The sequence below is a fragment of the Xiphophorus couchianus genome, chromosome 8 (genome assembly GCF_001444195.1).
Source record: "Xiphophorus couchianus chromosome 8, X_couchianus-1.0, whole genome shotgun sequence".
In the NCBI taxonomy this organism is placed as follows: Eukaryota; Metazoa; Chordata; class Actinopteri; order Cyprinodontiformes; family Poeciliidae; genus Xiphophorus; species Xiphophorus couchianus.
In genome coordinates this window covers 21,650,971-21,667,434 of record NC_040235.1, presented here as the reverse complement: position 1 = coordinate 21,667,434, position 16,464 = coordinate 21,650,971, and the positions used below count along the sequence as shown (strand labels likewise).

The following is a 16,464-nucleotide window of genomic DNA, read 5'->3' as shown; positions in this document are numbered from 1 at the left end:
ATGAAAATGAGGATGCATTGGAAGCAGTCTCTGCTGGTTCGAGAACTTTTAACTCTTTCCTTTGTTTCTTGAATACTCAACACAAGATTGAGTGGACTATGTAGCTGTCAACGACTTTCAAATGAAGTTGCATTTTCCTAAATGCTCGTTCATTCTCTGACAACTTTGTAGCATGGCTGATCACTGTAAAAACGTTGATCTAAATCTCATCAGTTATTAATTGGTCTACATTTAAAGATTGTGGCGAGCCAAGGCGGGGCAACGGGGGACCACGGCCACCCTTGGAAATAAATCTGGGCCCCCTTTGAAAATTTTTGGGGAACGCCACTGCAATCGACAGAGAAAAAACCCAAAACAAAACTGACCACAACATGTTCTACACATGACAAACAACATGTGCATCTTGATGAATGAGAATAGAATGGATTCATGGTTTTGAGACAGTATAAATACAAAACATTGGTAAATTTCAGTTATGGATCATAACCGAATATCAATATTGGCCCAAATGTACATGCCGGTGCATCTCTAACTGACATGTCATATATGTTCATGAAAAAAAGAGCAAAGTACAGTATTGTCAGTGTTGTCATGATTATAGCTTACAGTGAAGAAATACCTCAAATCTAGTTTCTCAGAAAACTATAATATCACATGGAAAAGCATTTTTAATACAAAGCGGATATCCTACTGAAAGAAATATGTTTAGTATACACTAAATACATTGTTTGGGCTCCTTTGGCATAGCTGCACAAATGTGGTGTGGTATGAAGGAGATTACCCAGTGACGTTGGGCTGTGTGAGACTATTCTCAAGGCCATAATCATTCCTGTGACTGGTGTGAGTTTCTACTAGACTTTGTCTTTCCATTCAACTTTCTACTTTGCTTAAAACAGCAGCTGGGAGCTCATATATCAGTGACTATCAATGACTATCTGTTATATGTTGAGTAATCATTCTTTCCCATGAATGTATAGTTCCTAACATTTTTGTATTCATATTTTTTTTTATTATCTGGCAAGGAATTCTAAATTCCTGAGAACCCACATCTGGTTTCAAATGTGATTAATATCATGAAACAAGAAAGTGATGAAAAAACGTATTTACGTTAGCAAATATTTATATTTTTTGGCAAAAAAAAAAAGAATTAATCTTGGCATTTGCACTTTTGTCTCTAAAAGTGCAAATGACAGTGTTTTACTGGTATAATAGGGATGAATAAGGAAAAAACAGTGCAGGAATTGTGCAGTTTTCCTTGCAAGGAACAGTGCATTTAATGATCTTGCACTGTAAAAATGCGCCAGTTAAAACTGTACAGTTGATATCAGTAATGAACTTAACTGGGAGTTGGCTCAGGAGATAAAGTCTTATAAGTTGTCTGTTAGTTACAAGTAGTCTGTAAATCAACTACACCTTTATAGAAATGTTTTTAACCCATAAAAACAGAAGAATGCTCTACTTCTCACATTACTTTTTCACTTCTGGTCTTACTAAAATAAAACGCAGAGCTTTTTTACTAATGGTTAGTCAACCCCTTTAAAAAAATAAATAAATTAAAATAACAATGTTAGATGTATTTGATTTTTTGGGGGGATAATGTACTCGCTTGAATATGTAAGTGTAAATGTTTTCCGGGTAGGTCCGTCGATGTCATATTTGAATGGGTCTATGGTTGGTTGGACTGAGGGTTAGAGGAAGCTTGTCCGCCCGGTAGTCGGAGCGGAGGAGGGGGACTCGACAGCGAGAGCGAGCCGCTGACGGACGCCGAAATATCTCCACCAGCGGCACGACGAAAAGCCCTCACTTCTCCCATGATTCGCATTGGGTCACATTCAGGTGGGTCGAACATATGTACTGACATCTATGTTAGATATTTCGTGTAAAACAGCCGCGCATAGGACGGTGTACCGCGACTGTGTACAAAGGCTTTCTTCGCCGGAGAAAATGCCGGGGCTGCAGCAGCCGGGAGGCCCGCTTGTGTCTTTCAAGTCTCCGACTCACCTCGCTTATTGCTCCACTGTTTCGCACCATCCTCGCCTTTCTATTTAAGAAAAAACCTCCTGTAGCTTTCACCATGACGCCTTAACGACCTCTACTCGCGACCAGAGGCGCCATCGAGGGAGCGACGTGGGTTTTGACAACCGTGGCCGGTGCGAGGAAACATGGTTGCTCTGCGGAGTCTCCTACGCATGCACGCCGGGCATTGAAGCGGTCCGCGCCGCTAGAGGGTTACGGGGGCAGCCGGTGTTGCTCTGCAACAGTCCAGGAAGGGATCGGGAGGTAAAACAGACGCGGCGACATGTTTTCTAGGCAATAAAAACAGCTGCCTGCTGATGTTGGGGGTGTCCTTTTTAAAAGTTTCTTTGTAATATAGCAGACAAAGTTGGCACGCTACGATGTGACGTTTTTAAAACTCGGTAAATGCGCTTCTCGCCAGTTTTCAGCTGGGCGTCTTTGGAGACCAGCTGTGGTTTCGTGTCGCTGTTTTCACGCTACGCTGGTTTGGTTTCATCAAATGATCATCATTTGGGTTGGTGTTGGAGTTCTGCATGTTGGCTTTGCTCTTCGGACAAGTCACCCGGGTTGTCTATGCATGCATACTGAACTGGAAGGGTGGCTTTACGGTCGGGGCGGACAGACTGGAGTTTTCGGCACAGCGTCTCTTTTGCGGGGCAGATGTCTAACTGAACATGTCTGTTCCCTTTCTTTTTCCATAAACAAAAAAAATGTCGTCTGATACTCATTGATCGTATTGTTTCTTTTATAACATTTATCTGTGGAGTAAAGCTAGCAGCAAGACTAACACTTGTAGTGTATGGAAGATGACTAATTTCACTTTGTGTTCGTTTGAACTTTTGTCTCCAACCAATATACCGCTGAAAACCACACTGTCTACTTATTTAGTGTTTTTTGGTAAAGTCATCCAGTTTTTTTAACCTGATATTTCAAATATAGTCCTTTGGACTGTGAAAGAGAAGCAGGCCCACAGGATCACAAAACCTCTGCTGTACTTATATGCTTGAGATGTTTTCCTTCATATTCAAACTATTTTTGCCAAAAAACGTGTGTGTTGCTTAAAATGCTCATTGCAGTTAAAGGCCTTGTAGAGTTTAGCTAAATGTAACTGTTATTCTTGTGATGGTGGGGCAGGAAATCATTTATTCTGACATACAGCCCCAATAACTAGTTTGCATATAGATAACAACTAAATGATTGTTATGGGGACTTGGCAGCTCCCACGATGCCAATCTTTGCTGCAGTTCTCTACCATTGGGTTTTGGAGGCTTTGTTGACCTCCCTCTCCATTTTCTTCACTGTGTGTAATTTTACAGTCCGCTTCGGTCTTCATGCTAAAAGAAACGGGCCGCTATCTACATTTACACCCAAGCAAAACAGAAAGTTCTGGATTCCAAGTTTAGATCTGATATATGTGATGTTAAAAAAAAAATCATCTTGTTGTTGCCTTTTATATAATTTTAAGCCTGTGTCACATTGTCGTTTATCTTTAAAGGGACAGTTCAAGATTTTTAGGTGAAGTTCTATTAAAAGCAGATAGGTAGGTTATTTCTTAGCTCTTGTAGTTAATTCACTTTATATTTAGAAATCTACATTAGCTAGACCCAGAGACTGAAACTAACTGCTTGTCTAAGAAGTGGACTCTTGACCCAAAAATGATGTTAAGGTTTATAGGACAGAATAGAACATAGCAGAATTGAAGTAAACTTTATTGTTCCTCAGGGGGAAATTCAGGCTTACCTCCAGCAAGGTGTAAATCTGTAAGTCAGAGCATGCAGATTTACACACACATAATAAAGCTAATAAAAATGGTGTACTCTGACTCAAAAAATGTGTAACAGAGTTAAATAAATAAAAAATGTATACAAAACGTGTACGTAAATCTGTGCATAACAGACTATTTACAAGAATTGCAAAAAAAAAAAAAAACATGTACAAAAAGTATGTTAGATGTGCAAATAACATCAGGAGTGTTATTTGACATTAGAAAAACTGTAAATGGTTATAACAATAATGCTATTTTATGAACCTGTAAACTGTCACCATGTTCACATTAAGTAAACCAATTAAAAAAAAATTTAAAAAAAGAAGTTTGGAGGCTGTGCAACACTGATGATGTTCCTGTGCGAAACATGTTCTTAGAGTGTAGCTTGTAAATAATTTCTCTGGTCAAATGAACTAGCTAACTAACATTAAAGTAGTATAAAAACAATTTTTTATGAAATTTTGCATAGCCCCACTTTTCTGTTAGACAGATGCTTTGACCAGGAAAGCTTTACATGCTCTGTGCTGAGTATGTGTTTGACACCGGAAGATCGTTGGTGGCGTACCACCGCCAAGCTTAATTTTCTATGTAAATATTTGTCAGCTTCTGTGTACAGTATATATAACCACCCAAGCCAAACACCTTGGCTCCTCTCAGACTAACTGTTTTCCAAAGTCAAAGAATCTGTATTTATACTTAATTAGTATGCCAAGAGAGCTACCTAACAAGATGGTAACTAATAACCTTTAGACACAACCTCATGTAAAAAACAACAACAAAAAACAACCATTCCTTTTAAAACAATGAATGAACTTACATGCTAATCATATGTGTAATCTAAAGCGTGTTTAGAAGGGGTGTTTTAGCACTTACAAGGAGATGACATTATCAGTTTGTTTGGGAAATGCTCATGTGATACATTGTTTAAGTAAGCTGGGGTAGCTATTTTTATTTACCTCATTACTGTAATACAATTCCCTTTTCATTTTTTGTTGTAAAGACCTGTCAGATTGTATTAGTGTGCATGCAAACCATCAAGCTGTGTAACAGGAATCACATACCACAAGTTATTTTGCCAGACGCTGCCCCGAACTTGTCTGACTGGTCTCCAAGTTAAACGAAGCCACCGAAACACAAGTGAGGAGTAACAATGAAAATCCACCGAGCCTGCAGCGATAGTGCAGCGTTTCAACGTTACTGTTGTGTACAACTGGGGCAGGGTGTGTGCTGTCATTTTATTTTTGTACGCTGAAGTAAGTTTTTCTTTGCGTGATAAACGATACAGCTTGACTTAATCATCTCCTGTTTCACAGTAAATGTTTTTCTGACGAGTATAGCTCAATATCATTGGCCAGTTCAGTTTGGTCATGTACATCAGTGCATCTTTTCCATACAGTGCGTTCCACAATTAAATAAATTAATTATAAATTATTGTTATGGAGACCCGATGGCCCAAGAAACTACTTTTGATGCAGCTCTCTTAACAGTGAGGTTCTGTTTCTTGTGCAGCCGTCTTTGTCACAGCTCAGGTTGTTTTAAAAATATATATCAAAAACCTCATCTCAATGCTGTGATATTGCATATCACATAATCAGATGCATGTGTTGCAGGAGCCTCTTAAATTAAAAAAGGGTTGAGACTTTAAAGCATTGATTTTGATTAATTAATAATATAGATTATAATATAAGATGTTAAAAATTTTAATGCAATTAATCACTTTTTTTTTTTTTACTTCTGGCTAGAACTTTTGTATTGACACATCTCCTGTAATGCACAAGTGACATCCACAAATAACAAAGATAGACAACAAAGCTGCTTCTCTTGGCCCACTGGGGGTAGCTTTTGCTTAACAAATTCCTCATATGAGATGGTGGGAATGACTATTGTTGTGCAAAAAGGAGTTAGCCTATCACCAAAGCTTATCTAGCCTGAAATACCAATGTCAGTGCAAAATATGTTGCTGCAAGCACAGACATCCCCAACGCTAATGTCAGCATCCACAGACCACATTTCTATAGAAGTATTTTTTCAAAGAAGTTACATAAATGATCAGGATTCCTGAAACGAATATAATAACACTGTGCATCAATCTGATTTTTTAATAACCTAAACAACACTAAACACAATAAATGTTTTTACGTTGAACTCATGTCTATTTATTTAATAATTTAGCAGCTAAAATGTTTTTTGAATTGAGAATGTTTCATAGTTTGTCTATGATCTTTGATTAAAATGCAGTTAATTACGTACATTGATTAAACTTGATTAAAAATTTCACCTCTCTATGAAATATATTTCAAAAAGTACTTTTTGATCTTTTTTTCCCCTCAATTTATTGACACAAATTCTGTTTCTGTCTTCCACCCCCAGACTGGACCATGTAACTGTTGTCAGAGGCTGTTGCCCTCTAATGCTCGAGGAACTCTCCACACTTCTCAAGAATGTATTTGATGAATGTACCTCCTATCGCAGCGACGGAAACAGAATGGAGACGATGTGGAACATCTGGAGGCTATAGCCTTCCAGTTTGCTTCAATGACTCTGACACAGACTTGTCCACCAGAGGCACACCAATCTCAAATAAGGTCCAGATGATCATAGAGAGCCTCAGGAGCAGCCAGTCCTCACTCGAGATGGGCGATGAGATCAAGGCAAACATGCTACCAGGACAGGAGCGCCATACGCAAGTGTGCAAGGCTGCAGTGGGTAACTATGTGGGAGCCAAGTTGAAAACAAAAAGGCCCACTGAAAACCCACACGCCCATTTTTCTTCCACGACAAAACATGATAGCAGTGACTCCGACAGTGATGATTCAGTAGACAGAGGAATTGAGGAGGCAATAATGGAGTACCTGAAAGAAAAGGATGGTCACAAACGCAAGGCTGGAACATCTTCCACTTCCCATCAGTCGTCCAAAATTCCAAGGAAGAATCCACCGCCCTTTGAGTTTGCCAAGCAAAACTCTGAAGGCAACTCGTCCTTCATATCCAGTAGAAAGTTCCCAGTAAATATGAAATCAGAGACTCCTATCACAGCAGCTGCTATACCTTTAAAAAAGTATATCAAGAATAAAGCTTCGCGGGATGAAAACATTGAGGTGGATAAAAGTTCAGCCAATAGCTTAGTCAGTTCCGAATGGAGGAGTCCCTCTGAAACAATCAGGTTCTTCAACAGCACTCTAACGTACCCAGTAATGCCAAAGATAGAGAAAGACCTGAATGATTCCAGTAGTGACGATGGCATCGAGGAAGCCATTCAAAGATACCAGTTAGAGAAAAATGAGCAGAGCAAAAGGGAAGCCTTTAATCCACAAACATTCCAAGAAGATTCTGACTCCACCAGCGATGATGGGATTGAAGAAGCTATCCGGAGCTACCAACTTGAGCAACAGAAAGAGAATAGCCCCCAGAAGCAACTGTTCTACAAGCCGAACGCCCCTATCAAGTCAGCGGTACATGCCACTGGAAGTACAAACTCTGATGACGTGAAGAAAAACAAGCTGAAGAGAAAAAAAGTTAAACCAGGGAAACAGACTCAAACTCCATTTGTTTCCAAACCCAAGACTTCACTGTCATTCAACCCCAAGGTCAAGGGAAATGGACTACCTTCTTCGAAAGTAGAGACTAAAGAGCAGTCAGCTTCTGCTCCTTCCAAAGTTAACACCACAGCAGAACTGATGTGTGCTGAAGCAATACTGGACATTTCCAAAACCGTAATGCCTGGAGCCTTCCATCAGGGCATTGCCCTCGGCACGTGTGCTTCGGCTCAACCTTCCACAATGTCCTCTCTTCCTGACAGACACCGATATGAAGAAAGCAACGACAGTTCCATTGACAGTGAGGATGGGATTGAGCAGGAAATCAGGAAATTTCTTGAGCAGAAAGCCCAAATGCACAAACAGCCACCCACTGTGGAAGAGCCTCGTGGTGTTGTTGATCCAGAGAAGGGGAAAGGGAAAGATGCTGCTATTCAACAGAAATCACAAAGGCTGTCTTTAACGCAGAAAAGAAAACAGAAGGAGAAAAGCATAACTGTGGCAAATATGTTAGGAGCTGATGACAAATGTAAAGAAACTACTAAGCATGCACGAGAATCTAACGCCTCGACACTTCCGCAGAGAAGTCAACCCCAACCAAGCACAGCATTACACCAGGCAGACCAAAGTGGAGACAAAAGCAGTTCACTTGACAGTGACGAGGACCTCGACACTGCGATCAAAGACCTGCTAAAGACAAAAAAGAAATCGAAGAAAAAGATCAAAGACATGAAAAAGAAACACAGGAAGTGCATCAAAGATGAAGAACCGCTGATGGGAAATGCTTTACCCAACAGAAAGTTCAAACACGAGCCTGACTCAAAGTGTAGTGATTTGAAAAAAGTACACGGGGGCGACAATGACGTAAAAGACAAGTGTGGATTCAGTAAAAATAATGTCTCACAACAAAAGCCAATGGATAAATGTAAGGAGGGTGATACAGCAGACATTGTGGTAGGGGAAAGAATAGAAACTAAGTCACGACAAACTGTTGAACCACTTCATCGAACGGACGATGAGAGCAGCTCAGTAGACAGTGATGACAGCATCGAGCAAGAGATAAGAAGGTTTCTGGCTGAAAAGGCCAAAGTTTCCACAGGAGACAAAGGTAAAGATGGAGCTTTGTGTAGAAACGGATCCCCTGTGGTTCAAGATTCAGAGGTTCAATTTCCACTTAAAGACTTCAAACCGGAGACTCAGCTGGCTGAGATTTCTCCAAAACACATCAGTGCTGTCTCTGCATCTCAAGTAGGGACCCAACAGAGGTTCTACCCTGAAGTCTCATCCTCCAGCCCACAGTCACATGCCTCTTCAGTCCAGTCCTGCAGTCCCAGTCTTCTGGAGCCGGCCGATGGCGCAGGAGCAGTGAAGAACCAGCAAAGGAGGTCCAACACTGCCAGAGATGGCCTAATCAATGGCAGCCAACAGGCGGAAAGTGGAACAGCTTCAAGTCCCAACTATGCTCGCTCCCTTGCAGAGTCAATTAAGTGGCGCCAGAGCCTGGGGCTTCCAATTCCCGACCCAAGGGCTCTAAGCAGGACTCCTTTTCACATCACCTCTTCGGAGAGACGAGACACTTCATCAGAAAATAGGGACCTAAAATCACAAATTCCGGCTGCCGGCTGGTGTTCTTCAAGGAGCAGCAGAGCGCCGTTTTCTGCCTCTACAGAGACAGGTGCAAATGTCACAGCTAGACCCCCTGTTTTGAAATTTTTCTCTGCTGCTAGGCAGCATTCAAAGATGACCTTTACACAGAGCCTTACGCCTGGCAACAGGTCCCAGTTCTCCATGGAAGAAGGGCGGGCGAGTACGGTGCATGTGCCTAAGGACAAGAGTGTGTTTGTAGAGCTGGAAACTAACAGGACCAACCACGTCCAGGTTCAAAGCAGGGAAAGGAGTGAGGGAAAGGAGCAGGCAGACTCGCTGAGAGAGCGAAAAAGAGAAGGCAAGAGCACGAAGATTGGTGATGAAGGAGCTGATCAAGACAGAAAGGATGAAGAGTTTATAGATGAGTCAGATTGTGAATCAGACAGCAGGAGAGATCCAGATAAGATGCAGGGCTTTCCAGCGTTGTAAGTATTTGCTTTGATCACTATTCCTCAACAGCATCATAGTTCTATATGTTAACTTCCTAATGTCGCCCTACTAATTGATATCATATTTCTTAAGCTCATTCATGTATCTAAGGGAATACTTGTTAATATATCTAAACAAAAGATGCTCTTTTTTATATATATAAAATGTGTAACACAGTGGCATCATCCCATTTTTGTGCTCTAATATTATTTCATATCCTTAATCCTTGGAAAAGCAATACAGTGGAGTTTTGGTACAACAAGAAGACGAAGTTGCAACACCAAGACAATGTCATAATAACTTTTAAAAAAAAAAAAGTAAAATATTTGGGCTGATCTTTTTTATATTGCCACTTGGAAATGCAGGGTAGCAAAAATGATTTTAGAAATATTACATGAAATGAGTATCTTTGGAGCGATCTATCAGTCTTTCATATTGAAGAGTCAAGATTAACCGTGTATTACGTTATTGTTTTCATTCCTCATACGTGCAGCAGATAAAATGTAATGTTTTTTTCTTTGTCAAGTCAAAATAAAACAAAATCTGAGTTAAAAAACAGACCAGTGAGCAAAAATTTATTATTACAGTAAATCATTGTGAGTTGATGTAAAAATAGCCTTTGACTAACTTGTCCAAGAAGAGAATTTACTGTTTCCCCCCACATTTCTTCAACTGTTTATTTTTTCCCCCACACCAAACCGTTTTCAGTGTTGAACCTGAGCTATTGCTCGCCTCACGGCAATTTTTCTCCATTTCCACTAGCAAAATAGGATGCCTGTGTCATAGGAAAATTTGGTATACTTAACCCCAGAAGGACAGAAAACCATAAAATACAATCTTATGAGCCACATGTCTAAAATATAAATTACATTTTTACTTGTATATATTTTTTTATTTTACTGAGCTTTCTTTTGTTGCAAATGGAGTTCTAAATCAGAAGAAAAAACAAAAATATAGTATAGTATAGTATAGTACAACTCAAACCATAAATCCACAGTCACAGATTGTTGAAATCAAGCAGCTGATATTTAAAAATTTGTTTGCTGAATATGGAGAAAAATCTGAATTTCTGTAGTTAAAACTCTCTCAGTTCTGTGATCCTTTACAGAAAGTTTTTAAAACATAAAACCAGACTGGTTTTTAACTGAGTTTATAAAACTAACTCTAAAAACTAAGTGTAGAAACTGCCTTGGTTCAGCATTAGAACTGCTTTGGTGGATGAAAACAAACAAAACAGAAGTGGCTTTTTCTACACTGAAGGTCTGACCAGATCGACTTCAGTCCTTTGAAAATATACAAGATAAATGGGTTATGAAATGTCTGTGAGGTTAATAAACCACCTCTTTGTATTTTGATTGTGACTCTTCATTTTCTTGTCTATGCCACAAGTGGTCTTATCAACATTACCACACAAAATCAAAACATTAAACATTTTTTGCTTCTAAAGATCTGTTCAGGTTTTATTTCTTACAGGTACAAAACCCTTTTTGAGCGAAACGAGCTCAATAAAATGTAAAACAAAAGTGACTGAATTGCTTATATTTTGAACAGAACAGAAAAGATTACTTCTACTGCTGCTAGAATAATGCTACATCTTGGTTATTATAGTTTTGGTAATATTATCCATAGCCTTTATTTAACGTGTGTGGTTTTTGCAACTGGGAATATTTCAAAATGGACACATTTGTCTTTCTTGTAAGCAAGATGAATGTGTAGCGACCTTCCTTCTGCCAGCTGCCTGGCAGTGTGCAGCACCGGTCACTCTGGCATCTGATTAACGGGACATTACAAAATGGAAATTATGAAACATTTCTTGATACCAGGTATACTTTCAACATGACTAAGATCTTGAAACAATCAGATGTTATTGTGTGTAACTGTACGCTTTAAAGTCATTTACAGCTCTGCTGCTGAGGAACGCCACTAACGGTGTCAGACCTTTGTAACCTCTGCGATGAAGATTGTTGTTCCAGATTCCACTGAAACCTCGCCATCGACCCTCTCTGTCTTACTGCATGTGATCTGTTATGTGCTCATTTCTTTGTCATATCGAAGATTTTCTTTGCGACAAAAAAGCTATTTATTTTTGTCTATTGAAAAAAAAATGGAATCATTACTGAACATGCTGTGCATGTTGCCTGCATGCCGGACTTTTTTTTGTAAATATTTTTTAACTTTTTTTTTTCTCTTTCATTCTTTGGATTAAAAGACAACTTTTGCTGTACCTTTTAAGTGTAAAATAAAGAGTCAAGTCTGAACATAATCAGGTTTGGTTGCAATTAATTCAGATTAATTAGCCATTAAAGATAACATGTTGAAGGAATAAGATGTTTGTGGTTTGAATGACATTCTGCTCTGCCTCATTCAGGTCTTTGTCCAGAGAAATAGATCCTGGCCTCACTATAAGTCCGTGCATAGCTCTTACGTCAGAGGAAAGAAGCAAGGTGTCCGACTGGAAGTTTATGGTTAGGAAATGCATCAAGGTACAAATTCTCCTAAGACGCACATTTTGAGTGATTTGTCGTCAAAATCCATAGAATAAGAGTTATGTTTAATTGTGCTTTCAGGGGAATTGGCCTCTCACTTGTTCTTCTGAGCATACAGCAACACTGCAGCATGTCAAAAGAAAGCTTCGGTTTGTTCCAGTGAGTTAACCAGCAGCAGTTTCTCCAGTGAAAAACAGAATCTATAAAAATGCTCCACAATGTCTTTCCTTTTTTTTTCTCTGCAGGAGAAAGGAGGCAGGCAACTCGATTTAACAGGATAACATTTGGTTTTCCCTGTTGTATGTTATATTTGAAGTTAGCAGGTCTTGATCGTTAAACATATTTTAAGTTGTTAATGTGGCTTACAGAGGTTCATTGGCAATTTTATGCATCTAAGTATGAGTTCAAGTTTTCTTTGATGTAGGAAGAAAATATAGCTTTTTTTCAAGCTCCAAGTTTTTAAAGAAAGTTAAGGTTCAGTTGTTAATAGCAAATGGTGTCCATTTTTTGGTTTTGTCCCTGTTAAGAGTTTTTTTATTTTTCTATCTGGTATACTTGTACATGTATTTTATTTCATATTAATAACTGAAACATTTTTTTACTTTAAATTTAGTCTCTGCTCTTTAACTTTATGTTGACATTCTTATTTTTTCAACTTGGAACTTTTTTCTTTTTTTTTTTTGCTTGTTTTTTATTTTAGTTTTAAGTTATTTTAAGTGACGACTTTCTTTTACTTTAATTTAGCTTTCCAGATGCTTGTCACGGCTCATGATTTTGTTTTGTCCTTGTTTTTTTCGTTTGGAAATAGTTTAGTCTGTTTTATTCATTGACTATTTAAAATTATTTTTATTTAAATGTATTATGCTCAGGACATGCTTGTAGTGATTTATTTGTAATTGTTTGTTTTGTTATTATTAGTTTTAGTGATGTCTCGTTGTTTGTTCCTTACAAAAATGTTGACGTTCAACAAAAGAATAGCACTGCGGAAGTTGTAGTTTTACGTGGGGTGACACGACAAAACGTCCCCTTTACGGCACAATAAACTACAGTCACGCAGGCGCACTTTGTTGACCTTCTTTTGCTGTAAAGCATGGCTACCCGGGCGCTTACAAAAGGTATGTACATGAAAACTGCGCTTTACTGTGTGTAGAAAACTTTATGTTGGTGTCCCAAGCTTTCTAATTAGAAAAATTTTAATCTTTTTTTACGCTGTGGTTTCTCCTGTAAGCGTTGTCCGACAGGGCAGAGCAGGAAACTGTACAGCTACTTCAGGTGTCTTATCAGTCTATCTCCTTTTTCATGTCCAGTAATAATCTTTAATCTTCATTTATGCCTCACGTTCAGGTATGTTGGGGCTGCGCCATGTTTGGGGGGCCGCAGTTAAATTATCCAACAGTGGACATCAGTTTGCCACTGCATCCTCTGTTATATCACCTGAACCGCAAACTGACTCCGTCAGAGGTGAGTTTCTACCTGCTAACAGCGTCTTTACGCATAACATTTTTTCCTAAACTGCAGCTGAAGCCCGTTTTAACCGTTTCAGATAAAATACTGGACCTGCCACTAGAGAAACAGGACCTTTTCCGTGTGTCGGAGCTTTTTACTGTGAAGGACTTGTTCGACGCCAGAGTCCATCTTGGACACAAGAAAGGCTGCAGGCACAGGTTTGTAGGATTTAATGTATGATTTTTCTGTAGAATGTAAACCTCACTAGAACATGCTTAATATGTGGCTTAGGCATGTAAGGGGTACAGAAACCAGTTGGAATATCTGTGTTGTTTTAATGTTAAAGCAAGTAAATGCAGAAATAGGTACTAAAGCTACCAGTCTTTTGGAGGGTATTTCTGTACCAAATTTGCACAGCTTTCAAGTTCTTCAAAATAGCTCAAACTTGGAGCCTAAAGTTTCCCCCAGAATTTACAGTTGAAATACCTCTTAGGCCATTCTAAATCTTATCTGAATCATTCAATACTAGCCCAGGTTGTATCTTGCCCTGCTAAAAATTATTCTCCTCCTTGTTTTTTTTCTTCCAGGATTTCCCAGTGTTTAGCTCCGTACAACTTCTTAGCAATGCTGACACTGACACATAGCATTATGCATGAAATTGGCTTGTTGCTAACTGTCGAGGATAATGTGTGTTTGTTGTAATACATTATCAGCTTCCCTACTGTTCTATGATTTGTGGGGTGTATGACTTATAGTCCCAATGTTAACAGATTCTCACACTGGGCTCTACATTTCTGCAGCTCTCTCTCATTTGAAGTGAACAGCCATCTTTTTGTAGAATGTTTCATACTCTTTCTATTATTAAATATGGATTGGCCTACATCAGGTGTTCAAAACTTGCATAACTGCTATGAAACTTAACCTTGGTTTAAACACCTTCAAAAGTTCTTACTTGTAGAAAAAAAAATGCTTTATTTCATTTCCTCTTCAAAATTATGCGCTACTTTGTGATGGTGTATCACAAAAAAAATCCTAAACGTATACAGTAAAGTTTGTGGTCATTTTGTCACAAAAAATGTAGTTTAGCCAAGTGAATCTAATCTATGGTTGAATGACCATCATTCTGGCCATTTTCATGTTGTTAAAATTAGTAAAAATTCCTCATTGGGGAACATCTGGAGTAGCAACAGAACATATAATATGCTCAAATAAAAGATACAGGCTCTTTGTTGTTGTGTTTCATGGCTTAAAAAAATCTACCTGTACAAAGCTGCTCCTTGGCAGAGGCGTTAAATGGCCCTTTAGTTACCACGGCAACCAGGCAGATCACCTCAGAAACAGATTCATGAAATTAATCTGTTCATTTGCAATTCTAGTAAAGAAGAAAGAACTGTTTTGAAAGCCAAAGCAATTCCTTGTTAACTTCCCAGGATGATTGCAAAGTCACAAAGTGCTGTTTGTATAGGAGCAAGGAAGCACTTCTTTCCTGACCTGAATGGATGTGTACAAAAAATAAAAAGGAGCGCATGGTTAAATGATTACACACTGCGTTTGTGTAAATGAAAAAAAATCCACTTTGACTAACTTAAAATTAAACAGTACGAAATGACAGGATGTTTTTTGTTTTTTTAATTTGAAACCAAGTGGAGCTTCTTAGAATGTTAAAATGTATAGAGCATAGCAAACAACATTCATACTTAATTATTTACATCAGGAAATATGGCTAAAAATTAGCATTAGCTTTCTGACAAGAAGTTTTTCTCATGATGGCAACATGCGCTCCTTCCTCTAGGCTCATGGAACCTTACCTGTATGAGTCCAGCTTGGACTATGACATCATCGACCTGGACAAGACGACGGAGCACCTCCGGCGGGCCCTGAACGTCACGGCTCAAACCGCGTACGGCGGCGGCATCATCCTCTTCATCAGCCGCCGCCGCCAGTTCTGCCACCTGGTGGAGAACACGGCCGAGGAGTGCGGGGAGTACGCGCACACGCGCTACTGGCAGGGGGGCCTCTTCACCAACGCTCACGTCCAGTACGGCCCCGGCGTCCGCCTGCCCGACCTCGTCGTCTTCCTGTCCACGCTGAACAACGTGTTCCAGCAGCACGTGGCCGTCAGGGACGCCGGCAAGATGAACATTCCCACCGTCGGCGTGGTGGACTCCAACTGCAACCCCAGCTTGCTCACCTACCCCGTGCCAGGGAACGACGACTCTCCGGTTGCCGTGGAGCTGTACTGCCGCCTGTTCAAGACCACCATCAACAGAGCCAAAGACAAACGAAAACAGATGGAGCTCCTTCGTAGCCTGTCGGAGCCGTCGTCGTCCAGCTCATGATTCATGTTTAACGAGAGACGATGATGCAGTTTGGAAAAAAGAACTGCAGCTCGTACTGTATTATAACGTCTTTCTTGTAAGGTTGACTTCACAGGACTGTGTATGTTGCTCATTAAAAAGAAATCTTGTTACTGTAATAGGATTTTTCTCATAATTATTCAAGTCAAATTTATCACATTTCAGCAAAGCGGTTCAAAGTGCTTTGCATCATGAAAACATCATACAGCCTTCAATTATGAAACCAGCAATAAACATGACATTTTATTAAAGTCCATCAAGTAAATACACATCAAGTCTGTTGATCGAGGTTCCACTTACTACTAATCAAAGACAGGTGTGAACAGTTGAGTTTTTAGTGATAAAAACAAAAATGTTTTAGGTGGGGGTCGGAATGATGAAATAACATGCAATTTTATCACTCTGGAAAATTGATAGCAATGTGAGACTTTCATGTCTAAGAACAACTTTCTGGTGGTAGCTGTGTAGCTGGGATCTGTTTTACCTCCAGAGGTCCTGGTGCAGAGTAGAGTAAGTCAAAGGCATAAACAGAACTTTACCTAAAATCATAGATAAATGATTGAAATTTTGCCAAAAATTAATGTTCCCACATAAAAACGTTATTTTGGAGTGGGTAAAGCAAGCTGATATTATAAGCTCTGGAATTTTCCTGAAACCTGTTAAAAATGTATTGTTATTGTTTTGCTTGTTTTTAAGCCTGTTAAGATGAACTTGTGCAGATATAAAGGCAAAAATAATTCATATTTGATCCTTGTCGGGTATAATTTTATCTTATGACTCCT

General features: G+C 39.3%; 2 protein-coding genes across 2 annotated transcripts; both read left to right on the top strand.

The window, feature by feature from the left end:
• The first annotated feature begins 1,683 nt into the window (after positions 1–1,683).
• On the top strand, positions 1,684–11,656 carry ppp1r26 (protein phosphatase 1, regulatory subunit 26). Its single transcript, XM_028025390.1, has 2 exons — positions 1,684–1,836; positions 6,152–11,656. Exon 2 carries the CDS (start codon positions 6,223–6,225, stop codon positions 9,391–9,393), a length of 3,171 nt encoding a protein of 1,056 aa, XP_027881191.1. The 5' UTR covers positions 1,684–1,836; positions 6,152–6,222; the 3' UTR covers positions 9,394–11,656.
• A 1,201-nt stretch (positions 11,657–12,857) lies between these two features.
• Positions 12,858–15,801, top strand: mrps2 (mitochondrial ribosomal protein S2). Its single transcript, XM_028025391.1, has 4 exons — positions 12,858–12,994; positions 13,224–13,340; positions 13,423–13,543; positions 15,118–15,801. The coding sequence occupies exons 1-4, from the start codon at positions 12,970–12,972 to the stop codon at positions 15,662–15,664; spliced, it is 810 nt and encodes a 269-aa protein (XP_027881192.1). The 5' UTR covers positions 12,858–12,969; the 3' UTR covers positions 15,665–15,801.
• The last annotated feature ends 663 nt before the right edge of the window (positions 15,802–16,464 follow it).

Coding starts and splice junctions, on each gene's coding strand:
- ppp1r26 (XM_028025390.1), top strand. CDS start 6,223: ATGTATTTGATGAATGTACCTCCTATCGCAGCGACGGAAACAGAATGG.
- mrps2 (XM_028025391.1), top strand. CDS start 12,970: ATGGCTACCCGGGCGCTTACAAAAG. Junction 12,995..13,223: donor TACCCGGGCGCTTACAAAAG/GTATGTACATGA, acceptor CCTCACGTTCAG/GTATGTTGGGGCTGCGCCAT. Junction 13,544..15,117: donor AAGAAAGGCTGCAGGCACAG/GTTTGTAGGATT, acceptor TCCTTCCTCTAG/GCTCATGGAACCTTACCTGT.